Source organism: Rhopalosiphum padi, chromosome 3 (genome assembly GCF_020882245.1).
Source record: "Rhopalosiphum padi isolate XX-2018 chromosome 3, ASM2088224v1, whole genome shotgun sequence".
NCBI lineage: Eukaryota > Metazoa > Arthropoda > Insecta > Hemiptera > Aphididae > Rhopalosiphum > Rhopalosiphum padi.
In genome coordinates this window covers 43535508-43562849 of record NC_083599.1, presented here as the reverse complement: position 1 = coordinate 43562849, position 27342 = coordinate 43535508, and the positions used below count along the sequence as shown (strand labels likewise).

General features: G+C 25.8%; 1 protein-coding gene across 3 annotated transcripts in view; it reads left to right on the top strand.

The window, feature by feature from the left end:
* Nucleotides 1–19094, top strand: part of LOC132924474 (protein PALS2) — a 33356-nt gene extending 14262 nt beyond the window's left edge. For 2 of the 3 annotated variants that reach the window (XM_060988817.1, XM_060988816.1), the window contains exons 3-12: nt 13315–13464; nt 13536–13706; nt 14261–14494; nt 14562–14660; nt 14773–14931; nt 15185–15395; nt 15523–15725; nt 15837–15968; nt 16040–16114; nt 17207–19094. In XM_060988817.1, coding sequence (XP_060844800.1) covers nt 13315–13464; nt 13536–13706; nt 14261–14494; nt 14562–14660; nt 14773–14931; nt 15185–15395; nt 15523–15725; nt 15837–15968; nt 16040–16114; nt 17207–17383 — 1611 coding nt within the window. In that variant the 3' untranslated portion in view covers nt 17384–19094. Of the gene's footprint in view, nt 1–9269; nt 9878–13314; nt 13465–13535; nt 13707–14260; nt 14495–14561; nt 14661–14772; nt 14932–15184; nt 15396–15522; nt 15726–15836; nt 15969–16039; nt 16115–17206 lie in introns of those variants that run through there. The other variant, XM_060988818.1, reaches the window with a different exon arrangement.
* Nucleotides 19095–27342: the final 8248 nt, after the last annotated feature.

Genomic DNA, 27342 nt, shown 5'->3' with positions numbered 1-27342 from the left:
AATTTCAATTTTTAAAATTAGAATTCCTAAAATGTCTAAAATTAAAACTTTTAGCACACATTTTCATTTGTAATAAAAGAAAATGTATAAAATACTTTTATATTAGGTAATCGTAGGTAATCATCCATGTGATTTTAATCAAATTACACATGCGCTTATAAGATTTCACATATTTTTTTAACAATTATTAGTACCTACGTACATGTCAACATGTCTATGTTCAAAAAAAAAAATGTCTTGAACGAAATATTATAAACACAATGTCTTGCAAATTAAAATTAAAATAATATACTTAGATAGTGGATGAATAATATATAAGTTAATTTTTTGCAGTACAATTTGACCAAAAATTACAATCTTGGAGTTAATTAATTGGCTAGAAACTCTACAAAGATTTTTATCATTTTTTATTGAATGTATTAAGATGCTTTTAGAAAAAGATTGTTTGATTTCCAATATCATACTAGCCAAGCAAAAACTCATTTAAAAAATAAACCGTTACATTTACGATATACCCATTGTCCCATTCTTAATTATTCTAAGTCGAGTTTTAAGTATAATATAAGCATTAATCATGCTTACTAGTTTTGCGTAAAAATTTTCGTTTTTTCTTAACTATTTTGTATATTTTTTGACTACTTTGTAAAATAATGGACATATTTAATTTTAACCTCTAAAAATTACAAGCTAGATCCAATTTGCTGACCATCATAAAAAAACACACACATCATTGTAAAATCAATACATTCATCGCTCCACTCATAATTTAAAATGTATTTCCATTACATAAACAAAAAACTTTCTATTTTCGTTTCTTTTAAAACTAATCATACTTGCCATTTTTGTAATTTTTTGAATGCGTCCTATTTTACATTAGCAGATACCAATCTGAGGCAGCACTCACTGAATTTCAAATATTTATTATTTATAACAATGTATTCCTCATCGGCTTTTATTAAGGTACTAGGCGTTGTGGGAATACATTATATAGGAGGAGAGGCTAAATTTAAATTATTAATAATAAACTGACATAAAAAACAATTTTGAAGTTTGAAAATTTATAATTTATTGTGCATATTAATGCATATTTTCGATTTTTTTTTCTACAAATTTTAAAACAGCTTAAAATATTTGCTCAGAAAATAATTTTTGACGTAATTAAAAAAAAACAATATTCATTTGAAACGGTTCTCGCGCGTAATATATTTATCTCTGTACGAAATATAGGTACGTTTACACAATAAAATAAAAATGGAAAGAGTACTAAATATTGATTCGTTTGATACTGTGTAATCGAAACAAAAAGCATTATGTAAAAAATATTTTTAGAAATTTGAATTATTTTGTTTAAGGCAAAGCTAAGTATGAGTATTATTTTGTACAATAATTTTTTTAGTATAAAATATAGGTAATTTCTAAAAATAAATAAATTACTCGTATCAGTTAGAAAATATCCAAAGTATATATTTATATGTATAGTATAAGAACACTACAGTTTGAATACAACTTAGCAATTTTAATTCAATGATAAATGGTATACGAAAAATCATTTCGAGCAGAGAGACATTCATTCCCATACAGGCAGCCTATATTTTAAGCATTTTTCATTGTATATTTAAAAGGATAATTCAAAAAGTTACAAATCTAGATTTTTTTTTTAGCTTTAAGTTATATAGAATTTTTTATACAGTTATTTTTCGATGTAATTTCAACGGTTTGTTTGATTTATTACGGCCAAAGCATTTTTTCATTTTAAGAATAGATGAAAATCATAATTTATATTGATAGTACCTATACTGTAAGGTAGATGTTTCAGTCGTTTCAGACCTCTTCCCCAATCTACAATCCATACGTATACTATTGTCTATTTGACTATTTGCTATCCGCTGCATCACGGAAAATACTGAATCAAGAATATGATGTTTTTACGGGTCCTTAGAATACATATATACTGATTTTATTTATAAAGATGAGTTCTAATACAACTAAATTAGGTTAACAAGGTTGTAATGAGAAACTGTAACACGAAATCAGTCAGAAAAAAAAATTGTACTCAATCCAAAAACATTTCTGTTAAAACAATACATTCCTCTATCTGATCTGAATCTATTAATCCGGGACCTAACTATTAGATATTATGTTCACCTTATATAATTCGGGATAACAACTTATACAGTTTCAATATCAATACCCATTTTGGCCATTTTAAAAGAATTATTATAATTGTTGTGCGTAGATTTGAACAACCGATTTTATATACCTATTGTAATTAACTTTGACCTATCTGTAAAATATTTTCTATTGTTTATGTCATTAATATTTTCACATAAATAAGTAATTAGAAAACATTTATTTTAACATTAATATTTTTCAAACAAGTCAAATAATATAATCATGATTTCATATTTTGTTATTAGGATTTTTTCTTTAAAATAGTTAATCTATAAGAGTCTTCGTTGTATTGATGATCTATACTTGTCCCCACGCGTGTTTTTGAAAATGCATGTCACATGTATTTACTATGTACATAAAGTATCTACTTTCAAAACTAGCAATTGAAATATAATATACAAAGAAACCATATGCATAAATAATAAAACAAGAAAAACGTAGTTGCGAGAATAGGATACACAATATATGTGACTTCTTGAACTTGTTTCATACCTACTATGAAATATATTATATAGTCTGCAGTTGTTTCAGTTATCATGTTTTTCTACGATTTGACTTAAATATTTATTCACATTTAAATCATTCAATAGACGAGTTTCTTTTTTTCACAAATCTGATATTGCCGTGTTAACTGTTAGGTATATAATGCTTTAATAGACGATTAATAACTTAATGATAGGTTTTATTAGTTATAATGTGGGTATAAATTCTTATTTTCTTAATATGTACGCATATATTTTACTGTATAGTTTATATGGTAGTATATTGTATTTAATAATGTATGAGTTATTTAATAATAATATTAAAGATTCTCTTTATTCAAATGTGAATTAAAAGTAAAATGATATTTAGTAAGTAGGCATATGAAAGTTCGTATTTTCATTCGATTTTATTTATATATATATGTGATGACATACTTGCATATTATACATAAGTTAATATTTTTAAACTCTAAGTGGCGGTGAAAGTTTTTCTTGGATAAATATCTTAGGTATAATGTTCGCTCATGCAACAACACATTGTTTGTTAACTGTAAAATGTATAGTGTACGCTGTACATAATGTAATGTGTTAATGTTACATGCAAATATGCAATGTATTTACTATTTCTAAAAATTATTATTTGTGTTTGAAGACTCTTTTTTTAGTAGAAAAATGTCTTTGATTTTTAACTTCAAAGGGTAGTTTCAGGTTTCAGTTGGTATTAAATTGGATCCAGTTGCAGGAATTTTGAAAGATCAAATGTAAAAAATTTCTTTATACTAAATTTTACGAGATTCCACAAGATCACGAGAATATGTGAACTAGGTATTTAGTATTTAGTACCCATTTAAAAATTCATCAACATTTTAATGTTAAAACCTATATATAAATAAAATGTTTGGAAAATCAACACAATATTCCTCGTACATAAGTACATTTATTCAATTTTTTTATTATTCCTATTAAATGAGCTTAGACATTTTTCGTTAATGTATATAGAGTAATTTGTTTTGTTAGTAACACGATCAATAATATACTTGGACATAAATACTCCATCTAAAATGTGCCTGGAGGAAATTAATTAGAAAAAAATGTATATGCTTTAGTACCGATACCTACTCGATAGCCAGTAGCCACTAGCCACCCCGTTTTAATTATTTTTGCTTAATATAGCCATAAAATTAAAACCCATATAACAGCGCGTCCTTATAGGTTCTACAATATTAGAATAGATTATTTTAAAAACGTACAATTAATGTTTGTACATGATTAATAATAATTTATATAACTGGTAAGAGTTTTGTTAGTACCACTTTTTTACTAATAATCATAGTGTACTAAAAACTATTAACATTTTATTTTTCAACGAATTTATCTACGTTCCTATCCACAAGGTCACGGATAATTTGATTTTGTAAAAATAAGTTTGATGTTTGAGCATATAGCAGCAGTGCGGTTGTTGCCAATAAAAACCTAGTATCAGTTTCTTATTAAAAACTTTTAGTATTTTGTTTACTTCAAACGTTGGTGTATTAATATATGTAAGATGTACCTACCAGAATACCAGATACTTAAATAAGATTTTTATAAACAAAAACATTACCTTATATATTTTTTATTTAATATGCATACTTTTTAAAAAGTTGCGATCTCAATATTAAAATTAATTTAATCATAAATGAAAGAACACCGAATCAGATGTTATAAAGATAGTTTTTTAAACTATATTTTGTCTTAAGGCAGTAAAATTATTGACTTACCTACTTGGTAATATGAAATATTCTAAAAGTGATTTTTCAAACTTCAAAACGTGTTTCATACGGAGGTAGCTATTATGCTAGCTGAAATCAGTGGAACAATCAGGGGGAGGGGGTTAAGGGGTTTACCCCCCTGAAATTTCTCCGAGGCCTAGTATAATAACCTATATACTTATCTTATGTATATATATTGTAATAATGTAACCCCCCGCCCGAAATGTTTTTCTAGTTGCGCCACTGGCTGAAATACTGTTTTATAGGTGTTTTCTGTTTTCCTACGGATGAACTATGAAAGGTGTAATAATATATACTATATATTACTGTTTGTGATGAATTTATTATTTACTTATAGGTGTAGTAGGTACTATAGCATCCGAAAATTCGAGAATTTTACTTTCTATACGGTTTTATATTTTGTGTGTATCCGTGTATATTGACTGAAAAAATTGTTTTAAATTTATTTTATTATAATTATAATTTATGAACTATTATGTTAGCGGTTAACCACAGCAGAGATATATATCAACGTAGATGGTAGATGCTACCTATATTTTCGATTTTTTCCGATTATCTACTCAATTAGTGTTAACCAACGATATATTTATAAATTTATAATTATCGACATAATTTTTATTTACCCGAAAATATATCGCGATATCTTTATATCGAGGTTTAACATTGATATATAATTTACCTGTTACCAATTATTTAAGTGAATTATGAAACAAAAGTATTAAAATTAATAATTTTTAATTTATACATACATATAGGTACATATGTATTCTTGTAATAATTTATTTAAGTACTATTGTATGCTATAATATGAATATTAGTATTACGCGTGTTATACCTTTATACAATACGTACGCCAATAAGCGATAAGGAACAAATATAAAATATTATTTAAGTTATCTTTATATATATATAAATATATAAAAGAACAGGAAATTTTGTATGTTCCAATTCTGTGACAACACTAATTAGCTTTTTTCCAATTTTGGTTTCATAAATTTTTTCCAATACTCTCCTGAATGTCACCACGTCACCCTATTTTTTATTTTTATTTTTGTCTGATAAAGATTTTGTCTTGGATCTAAAATAAAACTCTGAATGTGGTATACCATGAAGTTTTGACTTCAGTCATTTTAGAATTGAGTAACTCAGTATAGAATCATTTGTAAATATCATAAATAAAGTTAAATTATAAAAATTATTTTATATCATGGTTATGTTTTAAATGGTTTAATTATAATAAAAAAAACCAATGTATTTACTTATATACAAATTGATTATTTAACACGTGAGCGAAGCCGAGTTATTCAATAACTTATAATAATATCATTAAGATCGTGTTAATTATTTTCGTTAAAAGTTTATTGACAATCATTTTCCATTAGTTAATGAGTATTTCAGTGTATTAAATTTATTTTTACGTAGTTACTTAAAGTATTTTTTTTTTTAGCGATTTCTTGTTATTTTGATAATTTTTTTGAATATCGATAAAAAAAACAAGCAATTACCCTACATCAGGACTGAAATTCGGATAACACGCACGAAACGTCATTTATTGGATAAATATCTAGTATCAACTAATATAAATAAAAATAGTATATTATTATCTTACTTTCAATGCTACAAATGGTTGCAAAATGGTAAATACGCCCCATACAAGACTACACTGTACTTATATTAACATAATAATATATTCTCATTCCAGTATACCACCATATAATATATCCATCATATGCACACTTTTTTATCAACATAATTTGTATAGGCTGTTATTATTCAATATTTTACAGTTGATTATATATTATACTGTATAAACATCTTATTACATAAAACGTAAATATCGTTTTACATAAAACCTAAATAGGTAATTACTACTTGTAAATTATAATTTAATTAAATAAATTAAACTCTATAATAAAATAAAACTATACATAAACGGAGATTTTTATTAGTTTTTTAATCTGTGTTTATAATATGGATAATTTTGTTATTTATATATTTATATCGTAATGGTATAAATGTATAATTTACGTTAAAATAGGCTTATTTTACGTTTACGATACGTACCTTTGTATACCTATATATAATATAATATAATATGTGTTGCATCCACTTAATATAATCGTATTTTTCATGAAATGGAAACTCTTATTTTACACTTTGTATAATATTTTAAATTAATTACATCAATAGGTAACTTTTTGTTAAATAATAACATTGATACGATAACATGAATCTAGTATCTTTAAATTGTAGGCATTAAGAATTAAGATACTAAATATAGGTATTGTAGAACTTACTGTACTACTAATATGTTATCAACACCTGTTATTGATAAATAATCATATCAATTGTATGAGTCAATGAGTGTACTATGACTATGGAATTCTAGAAAAGTTTTGTATTATATTATTTTTATTTTTTTATGATGCCAGTACGTTCTCTGACTTGATGCGAGCCGTATATTACCGTTTATTACAAAATAATTATTTTATATAAAATGGAATTTGATTCATTTTCTGAATTTTCTGAAAAATTAAATGCCTATTACGTAGACAAACCTGGGAAAAAACCACCAACTAAAAATGAGGTTCAATTATAATTGAAGAAATCTTAGCTGCCAAAATAAAAATGTAAGTAATTGTTAAAATATTCCATATTTCTGAGGTACAAAGTTTTTTAAGTTGTATTTGTATACGCCAATGTGAATCAAAACGATGTGCTTGTTTTAAAGCTTCTGTAAAGTGTAACAGTCGTTGCCATAACTCTAATATTTGTAAAAATATAAGTAATATTATTATTATTATTATTATTTATTATTATTATTTATTATTATTATTATTATTATTATTATTTATTATTATTATAAATAATTATAATAATCATGAATAAATGTAATAGATTAAAAATTAAACTTAATTTAAACTGATTGTATTTTTTCATAACACGAAAAGTTATTATTTCGATTTCACAAAAAGTTACCTATTGATGTAATTAATTAAAAATATTACACAGATTGTAAAATAAGAATTTCCATTTCATGAAATGGATAAAATATATGTCCATTTCATGAACTAAAATTTGACTTACACGATATGATCACAGTTAAAAAAAAAACGATTACATTAAGTGGATGCGACATATGTTAACTTTTCGTTATAAAACTACGTTGATAATTAGTTGGTTGATCTCACATTGATGATTAGCTACATATTTTATATTTACGATAAATGTATATACATATGTCTGCAGTATTCGTATATTTTTGGTGATAATGTTAAAATTATGTTTTTTAACGTAGATCATATATAGATTTGTATTATATTATATGAAGTTATAGGACATAGGTATAATATTTTAAAATTTGATTATTAAAAATCTGAATATAACTACTTACTATAATATTTAATAATTTGTAGCTATCATTATACTATGTAGGTTATAGCATTGATTTTAAAATCAATGGTAATAGGTACAATCGCCGGAATTGAACGTAACAGTTGAATATTTACTCTAAATTATAGGTATGTACCTATCTATAAGCCGGTTAAATGTGGTATAGGCATATTAGATATTAGTGATATTACATTTAGAACAGTGGTCGGCAACTGGCGGTCCGCTTTAAATTTTTAGAACGGTGACATTTTTTTTTATAAATTTAATTATTTTAAAGTTTTAGGCAGTATTTTTTTCCATAGTAAATAATTTAAAAATATAACAATTTTATTTTTGTTCGGCCCGCGAACTCTTTTTAATTCGTGAATGTGGGGCCGAGAGTCCAATATATACTATATTTTAACTAAAAACATATGAATATTAAACGTTCATTCGTATATTTATTTATGTATAATTGTTTAGTATTTACTGGGCTATTATACTGCTGTTGGGAGAATGAGAAACGAAAGTTAAAGAAGGTGTGTTCAAGTGTAAACATTGAAAAGCGTTTTAGAAGTATTATACGACATATATAATACCTACAACTCGTATAATACATAGATATTAGGTGTAAGTACACTCGCGTATAAAGTTTAACTGAGAAGTTCAAGAGAACATTTTACTCTCTCTATCAGTCCACGATTAAATGAATATGAAATATGGATATAGTATGATTAGTTTATGATATGTAGGTACCTAATACCTAATATATGTACAAGGTGTATGAGTTTAATGTTTGAATATGTTATACACACGTAATTTGCTGTATAACATGGTTGTCGTTCGTCGATATGGAATTATTGTAATATTATGGTACACCTATTGTTGTCAGAGCAGTGAGCACGTACACAATGCGTAAAAAATGATGATCATACTAAGAATGAAAAGACAAAAAGAAAATTTGACGACGCGTACCTACAGGCTTCAGTTGTGACTTGTATGCTGTTGGGTTCGAAACGTGAACGACCGAAGTAAAAGAATCTCCGTTTGGAGACCCTGAATAATATTTTAATCACGTTATTATTATTACAACTACCTGTACACATACCTATTATTATTATACACGATCACATACAAGTATACAACAGGTGTGGATAGGAAGGGCGGGCGGCGAACCTGTAGTTGAGAATAATTCTTCATGTTTTCAACTGGAATCCGTTAAGAAACGAAAAACCACCTGTATGCGCGCGGTCGTCTCGGCAAGCGTATATGAACGTGTAGGTCGTGTTTGAGATAAAAAAATAAATAGCATTTAGGTAGGAGGCACGCACCACCGTCGTCTACCACTACTCCCGCCTCCGAAACTCGGCCCGTCTCTCCGCTCATTCGTTTTATTTATTGTTTTCTCTGTCGTAAATCGACGTAACTCATAATGCGGTATTCTGAAATGCAGACGGCAGTCAGTGTATCAATGGTTCGCACGATCGTCTATACGCGTTCCCGCTAACTACAAATTACAGTGAACCAATATTTTGTGTAGTTTTTCACTCTTGGGCAAAAAAAAACAAAAAAATTTATAACCGCGAATCGCTTGATTGTAATTTTGTTGGATAGTAATTACTAATTAGATACTAATTTAGTTGATCGTCAATTATTAAAACAATCATTAACATCATTTTTTTGCATTGACCCAAGGACGGAATTACAAAAATAATGACAATTATTATTTATTTATAATATAATAATATATATATTTACGTTATCGTATTCGCGATATTGTCATTACTCATTAGTCACGTAAATTGTGACGTTGGTCATCGGGGAAGAGAGGTACACGCGGGCAGCATATTATATTATTATAATATTACTATATTATACGCTCTCGGCTGTCCTACCTAGTGCGCGTGCGCGTGTCAGTGCACGCCCGTCAACGGAACGCGTAGTGTTACGAGTCGTCGCCGACGACCGTTGTGCTTGGGCAGTGTGTGCCGCGTACGTGTACGAAGCAGGTGTGTAATACGCCTTCAACGAGTCTTTTTCGTCCTCTGCTGATGGAATTTGGAGAGAGTCCGTAAACGGGTAATGATTGTATATTATATTATTATATTGTATTCGGTTGATTCTGTTTCTTCCCTGTCGTTCGAGTTTATTTCATTTTGTAGTATCCGATAACAAGATTTTCATGTTATTATACTTAAGACAAGCCAACAGCGTAGTCATTTTTTAGGTTCCTCTCCCCTCTCATCCACATGACCCCACCCCGCTACGCTCGCTTCATTTACCCGGTACAATTAGGTACATCGACAAGACTTTATTTCATTTTCTTATTATAACTGATCGTAAACAATTAATATTATATTACGTTATCGAGCTGCAAAAACAATAACAGTGGCGCCCAAAATGTCAGCGATTCTGGCGAAGTAGTGAATACAATATTATTGCCAGTTATCTATTGTCCATATGATCCACAACAAATCACCAAACAATTTCTACCTATGCAATTTTCTTTGCGTGAAACTCGTTTTAGTAGTTATACGCATCTTGTATTCAATAGATGCATGATCATTAAACATTTGATAACATTATATCGCCTTGAAAAACGTTGAAATCTCTACGAAACCACGTATACGTGACCTAGAGTATATTGCCTAACGCCTACAAAATTAGTATGCACTATGCACATGAGTTGTATATAGCATATGCCTAATAGGTACTATTATAATTTCTATTGGTATACTTATGAACTTTTAAGTCTTAACTTCTTAAGTATATGGATATACTAGATTAAGCACCTACAAGTATATTATATAGTATTAGGAAATATGTCGAATTTGATTTTCATGCGTAACACTGCCCTCGCACCGATGAAGCTCTGACCAATCAGAAATACCCTTTTAATTTTTTTAATTAATCGTTCTAAACTTTTAAAAACCGACCAAGTTAATGTGATAAACTTATGAATTAAAAAAAATTGGTGGCATTAACATGTTTTGTGGGTAGCATAATAAATACTTAACAAGTATATATCATATACCTATTTATCTGTAGTCAGTGCTTGGTTTACACCTGTTCGTCACCAGCGCCTTCGTTGCTATACTATATTATCAATGTTGTAAACTTGTAGACAATTTTTGGTTTTGTTTACATCAAAAATCGTCGACGTCACTACGCGCAAACTCGAAGTAATGCCTCTCTTTCAGAGTGAGCACCTGCTTACTTTTAGACAAGGTGCGGTAAGGCTAGACATCGCCATGTCCAGCAATAGTTTTTTTATTGTTTACGGAGACCTAAACGCATCGTTTGACTGCATTTTGTCGTTGGCTGTTGTGACTGCTTTAAAAGGACGTCGTATCTGCATGTATCGACTGCGTCTTACTAACTCATAATATATATAAAATAATAAATAAAATATCAATTATACTCTATTGTTTTTGATACTAAAGTGAATTGACCTAATCTATTATCAAATTTAAATCAAGTATAGTTAGTAGTAGGTACTTGTAGTAGTAATCAAGTAAGTGTTCTATTGAACACATTTTTTTAAGCAAATTATAGCATTTTTAAATATATAAATGCCCTAGATAATACTCTTACCTTTAAATCCGAGAAATCACTCTAGTAAAATAACAGAATAAAATAGATTCTTTTTAGTAAAATTTTCTATTTTATGCTTTAGTATATAATAGCAATTAACACCTATGAATACGACGTCTTCTTAGTGTAAAATAATGTGAAATATAAAATGAAACGTGGAGTAAAATTATATTAACAAGCAACAAATCACAAATTTTTGGAGAAAAAAAGACTTCTTACTAGTAATTTCTATAATAGATTATTGATTGTAATGGTAGTCTAATTTAAGATAAGAATAATACAAATTTGATCTTGTATTTTTGGTAATAAAAACCGACTAAAAATTATTATAATTTAAGAGTAAATTCTAGGTTTTTTACTACTGATACAGGTATACGTTTATTATTCAATGTCACCTGTTACTCGTATGTGATTATTCGATGACTAATCATTATATTATAAACTAACGATCTCAAGACAACAATATTTTAAAGGCTCGTACATTTAAATGTTATTATTTCAATGTATTATTAACAAGACAGTATATTCGTGTGCTCGTGTTCTTAAACATAATAGTCCTTGTTATCTTTTTTTTAACGAATTAATTTTATGTTTTTCATATTAATATGAATACACGTGAGTCATTCGATCATATACCATCATGTATATTATAATAAAGTGAATTAGTGATACAATTTATACATCTATTATTATGACATTTATATAGTCTCAGTTTGATATGTTTTCTTCAAACACGACGTTTTACAAGGTTCTGCGAAATTGTCACGCAGTTGCGTTCCATTTTGCCTCCCACTTGTTTCATGGATCGAAATTAACTCATCGAATTATTTTGTTCATTATGTACATGGGTGTGTCGTCTATATAATAATATATTAACTCCGAGATCGCGGTCCACCGTTACTTACCAGACATAGGTTAATAAATAATAATGTACATTAATTTTACTAGGCCACTTTTTCGTAAACACCCATTTATATCAATAGACAATAATTATTACTCTTAAAGGTCGTATGAAAAACTATACAATGATTACAAAGTTGCAATTACAAATTCAGTATCGATTCTTTGTCAATATTCTAAAAACAAATTATACAATATTGTGTTTGGAATGTTTGGATGTTCGGAACAAATTATATGGAACTACAAGCAAATATAGTTTGAATCACAGCCTATACAAATAAGTCTATAGAAATAAATACTAGCTAAGCACGTACTAATATAATATATATTTATATTTGATACAATATGAAAAATTGTGTTTTGAAATTTGAACTACCTATTATTACAACTAATAACTACAGTAGGTACTTCTATACCGTTTATACGGTATATATGTTTGGTATTTAGCGTATATAATAATTGCAGTTACCTATTGATAATTTGAAAATTGATGATAAATGAGAACAGACCATATCATCTCTGGCCGCTAATTAATAATTATAATTGTATGTTGTTGTTCTACTTGCAGTGATTATATCAACATGACAATATGTTATGAATTATAGCTTATGACTCATATAGTCATTCGTCATGCGTGCAGTCAGTACAGTATGCTCGTATAGTATTCTATGTTTACAATTTTTGAGTTGTTTATGTGCTATTTAATTTCGTTGTATTGATTTCATATACCTAATGTGAATATTATATAAAGTATGCCAAAAACTTCTTTTACATGTTTTGTGGATATATAAATTCCATTCATATTACCATGGAAACACTAACGTCATATTATTGTATAATTGATAATTTACTTCGAAGAAAATACTATATAAAATACTTATCTATCTACTATAATAAGATAATAAAAAATATTATCGTTCTTTCTTCAAATTATTTCATTATTGTTGAAATATAAAACATAATAATTATTATTCTTGAAAACCATGTGGAAAATTAATGTCACTACTCGTTTTGTTGTACAGGTTCATAACTCTTTGGAGGAATACGAAACGTGTGTACCAGTAGCCAACAATTCAAAGCAAACTTTGATCGAATTGTGCCATCACTGTACGTCATCAAAACATCCAGTGGCCAAAGATTTACTATCAATAATTACCAAATTACATTTTAAGGTCAGTTTTGTTTGTAACAAAAATTTGTGTCAATTTTTTTTTTTTAATAGGTAATTTAATTTTATGTTTAGGCCCTTTTAGAAGTACATGATAAAATAGCAATAAAGAGACTGAAGAAAACATTAGATACCTCTGATTTACCTCCAACTCCTCCCTCACCGCCACAACAACAGAACGGAACTAAAATGTCTACCCAAACATACAAAGTAATTGGATTGCGAAAAAAACCAGACGAACCATTGGTAAGTATTAAGCCTTAAGCCACATGTAATTGTTTTATCAGTGTGTCATATACAAAATGTATAAGTAGATTAACAAATTCAACATTCATAGTAATAAATTGAAAATGTTAAATTTAATTTGATTCACTTAGTCAAATTTAAAAATATTATTGTTTGTTATTTATTAATTATTGGCTTAAAATAGATACTTATATGCCTAAATGTTTTCACTTCAATCCATGTAAATCCTGTAAATAAATAGATGTTTTTAATATTCTTTATTACCTATATACCACACAGATAAAAAAATATAACTATGCAATTCTCATTATAGCTTTAATAGGAGTTAAGAATAAGAATAAGGTACTAATATATACCTCTAAAGCCCACAGTTTTGGTTTTACATTTTATGTTTATAATCGAATAAGTGAGATACAAGTAGGAGGAGCAAATTTGTAACTTAATTTGTTACTTCTTCTTAGTTATAAACTTATTTTATATTGACAAATGTTATTAAAAATAATTTATACATTTTATACAATAGAAAAAAAAAAAATGCAAATCTCTTTGTACAGGGTTTAACTGTTGAACAAGACGAAAATGGAAATCTCATAGTAGCAAGAATATTAGCTGGAGGTACAATTGATAAACAAGGGTTGTTGAAAAAAGGAGATGTCATACTAGAAGTAAATGGTGAAAGAGTTGAAAGCCCTGAAGATTTATTAAATGAAGTTAGCCGTAGCAAAGATACGTTGCAATTTCGAATCGCTCCAGGATTTTTCCATAAAAATACAATTCAAACACAACAAGTGAGTTTAATAATGATTCACATTATTTGTTTGTACTGATTACTAATTGTTTTGTATAACTGTTCAGTGTTATATGCGAGCATTGTTTGATTATGACCCTATGGAAGACACTTTAATTCCTTGCAAAGAAATTGGTTTAACATTTAAACATGGAGATATTCTCCAGGTTAGTTCTTAACATGTATATTTATAAAAACTCTATAATATTTAATATATGTTATGTAATAATTCTTTTTAGAAATCTAAATGGTTGTTATATTTTTTATGCATACATACAGGTTCTGGATCAGAAAGATCCCAACTGGTGGCAAGCAAAAAAAGTGGGCGATAATGAACTTCCTGGGTTAATACCATCCCAAGAATTGGAGGAAAGAAGAAAAGCTTTTGTAGCTCCGGAAGCAGACTATGTTCATAAAACTAGTATTTGTGGAACTAGGGTACATACATTTTAATTTCAATAGTGTAGAGATAAAGTATAAAGTATATTATATTTTTTTGGTCTATATACTTACCTATGTCTGATTCAAGACAATACAAAAATCAACAAAATGCCAAACTGTAATCTACGTTTTAATAGATATCTATTATTGCATAATATGGTTTTTGAATTTTCATAATAGGTTCATCATAGTTATGTTCAAATAATAATAATAATTTGTCTTGTAATTAAAATTAAAAAAATTATTTTAGATTTCAAAAAAAAAGTGTAAGAAAATGTATCAATCAAAATGGAATGGTGAATTTGATAAAGCAGAATTGATATTGTATGAAGAAGTTACAAAAATGCCTCCTTTTAAGAGACGTACTTTGGCAATAATCGGTACAACTGGTGTGGGAAGACGGACACTTAAAGGTCGACTAATAAACAGTGATCCTCAAAGATTTGCAGGAGTTATACCATGTAAATACAGTTTTTAAACAAATTTATCCTCTACCTATGATTTGATCAATTTAGTATCATTTAACTATAAAAGTTGTTGAAATGGTTTCATATTAGTTGTATGTCTATATTTTTATCATATTTGTAGATACAACACGGCCTCAAAGAGAATTGGAAGAAAATGGTCAAAATTATTGGTTTATTGATCGTGATCAGATGGAACATGATATTAGAGAGCATAAATTTCTGGAATATGGTGAAAATGGTGGCAATTTATATGGCACAAACTTGGATTCTATCCGTGATGTCATCAATCAAGGGAAAATGTGTGTTTTGGACTGCAGTCCAGTGGTATGCATAGTATAATATATTCTTAATTTACTTAATGTAACTTAAAATTAATGAAATTTAAGTAATTTATAGTTTTAATTATACTTAATTTTTATTGAAACAATGTTATAGGCTTTAAAAATGCTTCACAATTCTTCAGAATTTATGCCTTACGTAATTTTCATAGCAGCACCTGGTGTTGAAGTAATGAAAAGCTTGTATGATTATTCGAGGAACTTGGGGTATTCTAGTCGTACATTGACAGTAAGTAGAAAATTAGAATACATCAATATTGTATGTAGTACCTATATATTATTTTTATTTTATTAATTTAGTTTGATCGCCAAAGTTCCATTAGATATAGTTCTAGAAGAGCCCGTACATTAGAATCGCTTGCATCGATTTATGAGGTAACTATTATTTAAATCAATAAACAACCAGAATTAAATTAGATTAAAGAATAATTTTAAGGTAAACTAGTCAAATCTTCTTTTAATAAAGTTGTTTTTAATGTTTTATTATTTTGTAGTTATGCTAAAGTGTAGCATTTAAAAAAAAACTATTTTATACTTTAGTTTGAAATGAACTGAATTATATTTAGTTTTAGTATACACTATACAGGGCCAGATTTAGGTGGTAAACTGGAGCACTTACCTCGGAAGTCTTGGACGGGGAAGTCAAATTACCAAATAACAGTGGCATATTAGAGGGGGGCTAAATTACGAGAAGGTGCTAATTTTATACTTTGCCATGGGTAAAAAATATGCTAGATCCGGACACCCGGCATTGTTAGTGTAACACTACCCCATGATCTAAAATTAAACACTTAATATTGTTGATTGTAAATTCTAATACAATTTGTTAAATACAGATAATAATAATAATAATAACAATAATAGTATTATTTATATATTTTAAAATTCACTTTTGTCTTTTTCTATGATATTTGGATTATCTGAACACTATCCATAAATAAAAATTTAATAATTTAATAATATAATTATTCCTACAGACTTAAGCTATCCAATTATAGTACTGTTTATTATTTAAATAATTGTGTGCGCCAAACTTTTGAACTTTCATAGGTACATTTATGTAATATTATATTTTATCATATTTGGAGGTACTAATACAGTAATACATTTTATTGGTCAATTATTTGATTTATCAACTGAATATTACCATAACCTCATTAATTTAAATAGCTTGATAGTATATAGTTTAAATCATAGACAAATATTGATATAATTAAATATGTACTATACATTTTATACATTCAATACTAAAACGTATTTTGCTTCATTGTTAGCTAAAATTTGAATACCTTATTCCTAGTGTTATATTTAGTCTATGAAACTCCCAATGATTCACCAAAGTACTTGCTTGGGACATGTGTTGAAATAATTAAATATTTAAAACAAATTCACTGAAAAAATAATAAACATTAGTGTTAAAAAAAATATTTATTAAATAAAAAATTAATTTTTTTTAAAAATTTTTAGGAGGATGACGTAAAGAAATCATTGGAAGAAAGTGCTTGTTTACAACGTATGTATGAAAAATACATAGACCTAGTTATAGTTAACGAAGATTTTGATATGACATTCCGTAAAGTTGTTGAAGCCTTGGAAATTATATCTAACGAACATCAATGGGTACCTGTAAATTGGGTATATTAAGATTAAAAAAGATTTAATCCCCGTTACTTTTAAACTAGTTGGTAGAATACATCTTAAATAATTAGCCTTTTTCATACTTTTATCACAAAACACCATACAATTATAAGTTTTAAAAAATATATAACTTTTAGACTATAATATAAAGATTATAATAGGATCTATGTTAATTAAGTTTTTATTATAAACTATGTATAAAATTGGATTTACCAATTAATTTGCTTACTTGGTTATTTTTCAGTTCCTGCAAATAATAATAACATAAATAACATAAATTTATTATTATTGTGAATATGTACTCCGTCCTTTTTTTTTTTACTTATTATTGTTGACAATTTTTTTTTTATATATATCTTGAGAATATTTATAATAAATTAATAACATACACATGCAATAAGTTAAATTCATCATATATTTTAATTTAATCAATTGTACAATTCACTTTTGCATGGTTATTATAATAATTAAATTGGTAACTAATTAGCAATATATAAAATATTATATTTCACTATTTACAAAATATCTTATAAGTTTAATTTAAAAGCCAATATTAGTTTAAAATAATATATTTAATTTACTATACATTTTAAATTATGCACATATCTGATTTAGTAAAAAAAAATTGGTTATCATTTTTTTTAAAATTGTATAAGCTTATAAGTTAGGAAGTATAAAGTGGATAATGATTAGGATAGAAAAAAAATGTTTCATGATAACTTTTTCAGTTCAATAATTCTAAATTTAGTTAGTGATTTCTTATAGTTTAAACATGGAATTATTTCTAATTTTGTGATGTCTTAATAGCAATTAGGTATTTCTGGTAATAGATATCAGTATAAATCAAAAATAAACATCTGATGACCTATTTAATAGAAAAGAATTCAATTTTTTTATTTTTCATATCAAACTAAATTATAATTTAAGGATTAATTATATTACCAATAAACCTATTTATTTTTTCTTGTAGGTTGCAAATAATTAAAACAATTTATTATTTTATTATTTTTATTATTATTATTATTATTTTTTAAAGAAAATATTAGAACTGAATATTGTGTTCATTAAAAAGTATAATTACTAATAATATTTGTATATTGTATTGTTATGATAATGTGTATATATTCCATCAATTTTATTTAGTAATTAAATTATTTTTTTTATATTAACAAACACATGTACATGTACATTGAAAATTTGCCATTTAACTCAGTTTTGCACTATTGCTATTTCTTATTGAGTGTTATAAATGTAATGATTTCTATATTTTTTTTCACTAGTGTAATGTTTTACTCATAAACTTACACGCATTATATCAATTTAAATAGTGTAATATAAATATTGTGCAATCTTCAAGTGTAGCAATAAAATATTAAATATTTTTATGTATTATTTGCATTAGACATTATCTTCACTGATTTAATATGTAATAATATTGTAGACTATAGTTTTATGACATATCATACCATTATAAGTATTATGATAGGTGGGTAATAACTGCAACCATAAGGCATACCCACCTATTAATTTATGTAGTAACGTACCTTTATATATTGTTAAAAAAGTACTATTTATGGAATAAAACAAATTTAATTAGTTTACTATATTTTGTATTATGTACATCCCGTCCAACATTGTAATCTCATACTTTTATTTATTATATTTTTAATAAAGAATTTATGTATTGTTCAATTTTTCAATAAATTGGGCTACTATATATGTATTTTATTTATTTTAGTCTATTGTATTTGCAGTACCATTGTTGCAAGCCGCTTAGTACTCAATCAATTAAATAGTACTTATTAAAAAATACTTAATAACAAGTTGGAAGAGCATATTGTATATTGCAGTAAACAAATAGTTTATTATTAATAATTATATTTAAAAATAAAAAATCACTTCAGTAGGCATAAAATAAAATTTAGTTCTAATGATCAAATAAAATATTCTAAGTAGTAAGTACATATAATAAAATAATGTCACTAGAATAAGTCCTGTGTATCCAGATGAAAATTAGGCATTGATAAAATATGTAATTTACTATTTAATGAGTAACCTACCGGAAAATATTAATAATAAATAATAATTATAGTTAAGTATAGATAAAAAAAACTATAATTTAAATTTATAAATAAATAATTATCTATAACATTAATATTGATCACAATTTTTTTTATAAACAAAACAATTAAAACATAATTCAATATTAGGTATTAAAATATTATAATATAATTGTAATTAAATAAACAAAAAACACTCTAAAATTTATTAAATGAAATTTAAAAAAAAAATTGTGTGCAAAACTACAAAATAAAATTATAATTATTAATTATCTATAATACCTTATTACACTTATTAAACATAAACTTTTTTTTTATCGTCTAAAATATATATGCACGAATTGTTGTGATTTTTTATTTAGTGGTTTTAATCCAATACATTTTTCTTAAGATCTTAAATTTTATTATTGGCCATAAACACTCTATTGATTATGTATTAGCCTTATTTACAGGATTCACGAAATGTTCAAAATGATTAACCATTAAATGGTTATAGTCAAAATTTTTTAGACTAGAGTTTGATTTACATTTTTCAAATATTATGGTAGTCCCTTGCTAACTTTTCAAAATTTATTATTTTCTGTAATTCTGATGCACTATTTGAAACGCCTCTCGGTTGATGGCAAACACATTACGTATAATACATATACGCTGATAGCATTAAAAAGGCCTCATACCTTTAAATAGCTTTAAAATAATTAACATTAAGGAAAAACGGGAATTTTCACGGAAAACTAATTTTTTACAAAGTTGATTTTGTTTTTATTCAACCAAATGTCATTATCATCATTTTTTTTTTTGTATTATCATTTTTTATTTACTAATTTTAATAATTTTGTCACAACTTCAGATATCTATTAGGTAATAAAAGTATTTATATGATTCAAGGAAGAAGGATTTTTCAATTAAAATCAATTTAAATGTTTTTTTGTTTATATTTTAATTACCTATTTAGTATTTACTATTTACTTAAATGTATTATAGTACCTACTATACTAACCTCTGTTTCAGTAATTCAGTACTACTAAATGTTAGACTGAGATAGTACTGTTTCCATATTGGTTCTCGTATACTGTATAGAATTAGATATTTTATTGATTTGGTTAGCGCGCTTGAATTTGAAATGCTACTCTGGTCATGTTGGTTTCCGCTATTCACAGTAAGATAGTCAATATACATGCTTTGTAAATTCTATTTTAAAAATTATGTTTGCTTTACATCAAATAATTGATTGATTTTAAAAATTAATTTGATTATAAATTATAATTTATTATTGAACAAGTTTTGATGATAAATAAAAATTATTTTCACCAAAAATTCGAGTGAAAAATTCTAATATGAATTGTTATGTGATACAGCTGTGTAGTGATTACTTATGGTGATAATTTACAAAATATTATAAAGGTAATGGGTTAAAAACAAATTTAATTAACTACAGACCAATCAGCTTACTAAATGTATTTTCCAAGATATTTGAAAATGCAATCAAACCCAAACTTTTAAATTACTTAGAAAAAACCAACTTAGGCACTAGGCACTACCTGCTTCACAATATGGTTTCAGGAAGAGATTAGGAGGTAATACTGATGTATTGGCACATTTTGCTAGTGAATAGTGAAAATGTGAAATATATAATAACTTAAACTAAAAAGACTATTGGAATTATTTTGGACCCAAGTAAAGCCTTTGACAATATATCTCATTCTATTTTACTAAATAGTTTACAATCATTTGGCATTATTGGGACAGCTTTTCAAATTTTTAAATCATACTTAGAACAAATAACACAAAGATAAAATATATAACACAGTAAGTTAAATAGGTGTAATTAATAATGGAGTCCTTCAAGGTACAGTTCTATCACCGATTTTATATATAATGTATGTAGCTGCATTAAGTAACCTCAAGATCAACGGTAAGATTTACTCTTACACTGATGACATAGTTATTAAAATATACCTTTTGGACAACCTCTGGCGGTCGTGGGATTCTATCAAGTTTATCAAGTTATATTTATATTAATATTATTAAAGGGAATTTTATATTTTTTCATATTATTATTGAATATTGATTTTATTACGAATAGATAGGTTGATGTAATTTTTTGCCAAAACATTAATTTTGTTATATTATTGGTATTTAGTTATTATAATGATACATATATTAATATTTATACCTTAATATATTATTTATTTATTTTATTAGATTAAGCGCCAAATGGCTTTTGAAACGATATAAACAAAGTAATAAAAATAAACTATTATTGTTTTTAACTTCTGGATTAATACACCTTACTGTAAGTGCCTACAACTGTAAAACAATATTTATATTATAATTACATAATATCTTAAAATAAATCAACAAACCCATTTTGAAAATGTTATTATTCATCGTAAAAATAAACAAAAACGGTATCAAAAAATATAATATAAAATATGTTAAAATTATAAAAATATACAAATTATTACACCAATATAAAATGTATTTATTTAAATAACACATTTCTTCTTATTGTCATCACCTTTCGGATAACCTCTGGCGGTCGTGGGATTCTATCAAGTTTCCTTTGGTCTACGCAATTGGATGGGTGACCAATTTTATTTTTTACTCGTAAATTTTTTTTTTAAGTAATAATAGGTACGTTAATGTTTTATTTACATAGTTTTGCAATATTTCATTTGCAACCTAATTTTTATATAACGGCGATAATTAATAGTATAATAGTAACAAACTTTGCACAGTTGCCACAGTTAATATCTTAAAATGAATCAACATACCTACTTTGAAAATGTTATTATTAATCGTAAAAATAAGCAAAATCAGTATAAAAAAATATGTCAAAATTATAATAAGTGGGCAAGTGGGTATCGCTCTGCTGTATAGTAGAGATGGAGAGTAGGTCACTGGTCGTGTGGATGTGTTAAATTTGAATGCAATGACCGCGGGTATCATTGTATACGAAAAACGATTCTGAACGGAGATGATTTGTCAGTCAATGATAATTAGTTAAAATATATTAGTTATAATATATATTATATTATTATTACTTATATTTAAATTGTAATATATCGTTATTTTACGCGATTTCGTAAAAAATAAAATTTCATACGCTCATAAAATGTTTTCTATATTGACGCTGGAATTTTTTTTTACAATTACTTAAAGTAAAACTTATGGATAACCTTGTATTGAATTTTTGAACCTTAAGTATAAATCACAAAAATTTTATGAATTTTCAACTTCAAAATTCTTTGCAAATATTCGTGATTTTAATATATTTTGATAACATTTGAACTTTTAATGCTTATAAACAAAAATTGTGACTAAAGATGTCAGCCAGTGGTTTTTTGCTACGCAATTGGATGGGTGACCAATTTTATTTTTTTCTCGTAAATTTTTTTTTATTCTTTTATACAATTATTGTTTGTGTTAAAAATGTAATACAAAGTGCCTCATACATTTTCTATGAATTAAGTGATTTTATAAAAGACAATATTTATCATTATGTATTATTTGTATGGTATGAAAAAAATTATTCATGACGACTTAAAATTGTGTGTATTATATTATTATGAATTTTACTATACGAAATGACATTTTTAATTCATTTTAAAATATTTTATATCTATTTTATACTTTCAAGCTATTTATATACTGTTTTACTTTTTACTGTTACTGTAGGTATAAGTAGGTAATACTGAAGTCTGAAAGTTAAATAAATTAGGTACTAGACTCAAACCCTCCTGTATAACGTACCTGTATACTGATGCCATGTTTTCTAAAATTGTCTTCAGTTATATTCTAATTTGAACAAATTGTATAACAAGTTCTGTACTTTAAATTTATTTTTGCCGAGATGTGAATTTCAACTGTATTACGCAATAATTACAATAATTGTTATAAGCAATTAATAATTATAGAGGTTTTAGGTAAATTGAAATTTGATTTCAATATGATATATCAATGTTTATTTGTATATGAAAAAAATTATTCATGGTGACTTAAAATTGTGTGTAATTATTACGAATTTTACTGTATGCACGACATTTTTAATTCATTTTAAAATATTTAATATATAAATAATCATTTAAATATTTAATATCTATTTTATACTATGAACTTATTTTTACTGTTTTACTGTTACCGTAAGTAGTCATATGTATATATATTCAAAAAATTGTTCCAAATCAAAATATTGGGAAAATAAAACATTTGTCTATTAATAAACCATTAGGTAATTAAATATTTTAGTGTTACATATATATTATAGTTGAAATGGAAGGCAACCGGTCAAATATCATTAGAAAGTTAAAACTTAGAATTTAATTGTCGGTATAAATTTGAAACAAACTTTCTTCAAATTGTTTTTTTGTGTATGTGCCCCATAAATGTATTAGTCATACAATTTTCCAAGTATCGTTTATTTTCTACAATAAAAACGTACAATTTTTGTATCTTGATTTATCTTCATAAAAAATTATTGATAGAATTGTTTTGGAAAACTTGAATGTTCGAAAAATAAAAAATGATATTAGCTTTCTTGAGTTCTAAGCACTGCGTGCATGTATCTATGCAGGATTGGACTAGCTCATACAAATGGTTCGGGAAATAATTTTTTGGCCAGCCCCTGCTCTTATTATTATTATAGTTTTACATAAACAAAGGCCCCTGCACTGCTTATTACCGGCCCCAAATAGTCTACTGCAGCTCCCATAGGCTAATTTTCATAGCGGCCTACTGAGAAATATCCCGGTGGCCTGGTGGCCTAGGGCCTAGAGTAATCCTTTATATATAATGTATTTGTAATGATATTATTTATATATAAAGTCATTGTATTTTTTTATAGTTTTAAAAGATTAGAATAATTTAGTAAGTTATTTAAGAATTGTTCTTAATTTAGCAGAATTAAATTTTAATTTAACTAATATAACTGACTCACTTTTATCGACAAAGAACCTATCTCCTTGAATATAATTTTAGTTGAACTCTCACATGCTCTGAGTCTGAGATAAGTTCATCACATTTCCTTTTTAAAAATTCGTCAATTATTGTCGCATAAAAGTACCATAACCACCCCAAAGTGATTATAATATCATTAATATGTGTTGAAACTTCTTAACTCACATAAGTAATAAAGTAAATAATTTTTTACTTAGTTTTACGTATATGCTTTATAAATTATAGTTAAGTTATTCGAACATACCTTTATTACCTATCAGTCTATGTACCTTCATTATTTTGCAAGGTCCTTTTGGAGGGCCAACTTTTAATTTTCAATAAGCAGCAACTTGTTTTTATTTTCTTCACTTAACATAAACTTTAATGTACGAAATATGCAAAAATAGAACAAACAAGACTTAATGAAAATGTTAAGATATTATAGATATACAAACAACAGTCCTCTGCAGTTCGTGACTGATCAGTGCTTAGTATTCATGGATGATTGTTCATCGATCTTCAATTTAAATTATTAGTATTATCTATTATTTTACGTAAACATAAACAGCAGTATACACATGGTATGCATATATTATATCATGTATAGTATAGGTACATATAAAGTTTATAATTCGATATTTGGATACGTACATCCAGATGGATTGACAGTCGACATTATCTTAGTCGATCGTGGTGTCGGCGGCATTCCGAAACTTCTTACACTGTGTCAATTTTCATAAACATGTTTTATTATCTTGATTTGTATTAGCAGGTGACTAAGTATTCTCAAAGTATAATAACAGTAAATTCCATCACGCGCTATCGGTTCTTCACGAAAAAAATTCAATAGGCCAGCTAGTTGTACTATATTATATTATAAAAATGTATAATTTCAGAAATCTCATTGGGTTCAATAATGACCGTTTTAAGGAGTTTAATATAGGCAATTTTTCTAAGTTCTTACGAATGGGTGGTGTAAAAGTATGCGTTGTAGTAAGTGATCATTTAAAGTAGTACTAGCTAACGCCGCGTGTACTTTGTTGCCTATACAAAATGCATCCATGTAATTCATACGTATTTATACTTGTTAATAAATAAATACGCTTCAGGAATATTAATTTTACCTAGATACTGTTGCTTTTTATTTTGTCTAAAAGTATCAATATATTGCCAATTATATTATAACATAATTATCCGATAAAATTTCTAAAAATATATTTTATCTTGTCATGAAGTTTCTATTGTATTTTTTTAATTCAATATTAAAATAATAAAATAAATATCAATACAATTTTAAAATTCTGAATAAATAAAAAAAAAACAATATTTATCCGACTACAATGATTATACTCATTATAGTATTTAGTGAAAGCTGATTATAGTATATCAGTATATGTATAACATGATTATATGAAAAAAATATATAGCAAGTCATTCTTGGATAAATAAAAGATATTAAGTGCCCACGCCATTGTGTAGGTCACTGTTATAAATATATTATAATATTATTATAATATACAATTTATTAATTTGAACTCAATGATAAACCACTGCATACGAAATCCATTTTAAGGATATTTTATAATTTATTTATATTACTATTACAATTAATTAATTTATTAGTATATTATACGGAATGTTATACTAATTTTATTATGTTTTAACTTTTAACTACCTACCTACATTGTTAATTATTTTAATATTATAATTATATGCATATATTAATTGTATTAGCTTAAGTCAAAGTTGATACTGCGTACAAAGAGTTATAGAACAACAGGAATAAATTAGTGGTATATAAATAACATAAAATTAGTCTAAATATTTTGAAAATTACATTATGTATTGTGTATAGACTACACTATACATAGAATATAATACAAAAAAAAAAAAAGGTTCGAGATGATGATTAATACTTTTTGTTAAATGGCAACAAAATAACAATCGTTATGTTTTGTTTAAATTTTCATTTTCATTTTAAATTTAAAGTTTAAATGTCTATCAATTAAAATTTTGCATAAATATTTTGTATTACATTTATTTTTTTAACAAATTTTTAAGCTTTTTTATCAACAGTTATAGAAACAAAATTCAAAATTTTAAAATATCTTTATATAACTTAAAACTACCTAGTCTATTTAATATTTTGAAAATTTGTAATACGTAAAGAATTATAATATTCAAGTAATAGTATTTTTTGAATAAAAATTAAATCGTAAAAATGGTTTGAAGATACATTGTTATTACTTATTTTATTACACATCGTCATCAAAATTTGAACTACAAACGTTCATGAAGGTACTTGATGTGACTTTAAATGTGTTATAGTTTGGAAAATTTCATTAAAATTTAAAGTTTAAACAATTTAAAAAATTCATAAAGGACTTTCGATTTTTTTAAATTGCTTTAAATGACACTTATGAGTTATGAGTATCCTTATTATGCTAAATGTTTAATTTTTTTATTTACAATTAAAAATATTATCAATTGATCACACATATCTGAAAATAACTAAAAGAGTTGAATTTGTTAAATTTCTATAAATTTTACTAAAAGAAACTATATATTTACAATATTTTTTATATTTCGTCCACGATCAGGATTCTTTAATATTAAAATCTAACTTATTAATTAATAAATGAAAATTGTTTAACAATTAAAAAAAAATTTAAATCTTTTTTTAATTAACAAATTATAATATATAATAAAACATACAAATTTCTTCTTTTTTTAATCTAATTTTTACCGATTATTCAATAAAATGCGATTATTTTTTTTCTATTATATTTTTAAAATTAATTTCGCTAAAATATTTTGCCGCCCCCGGGCATCTGTCTACCCGTGCCCCCCATCCAAAAAAAAAAATACGAGCTTGGTACTCGTATTTCTACTCATAAATAAAAATATTAAAAATATATGTTTATATAAATTAAATTTCAAATCTTTTTGGTTATTTTTTTTTTGAAT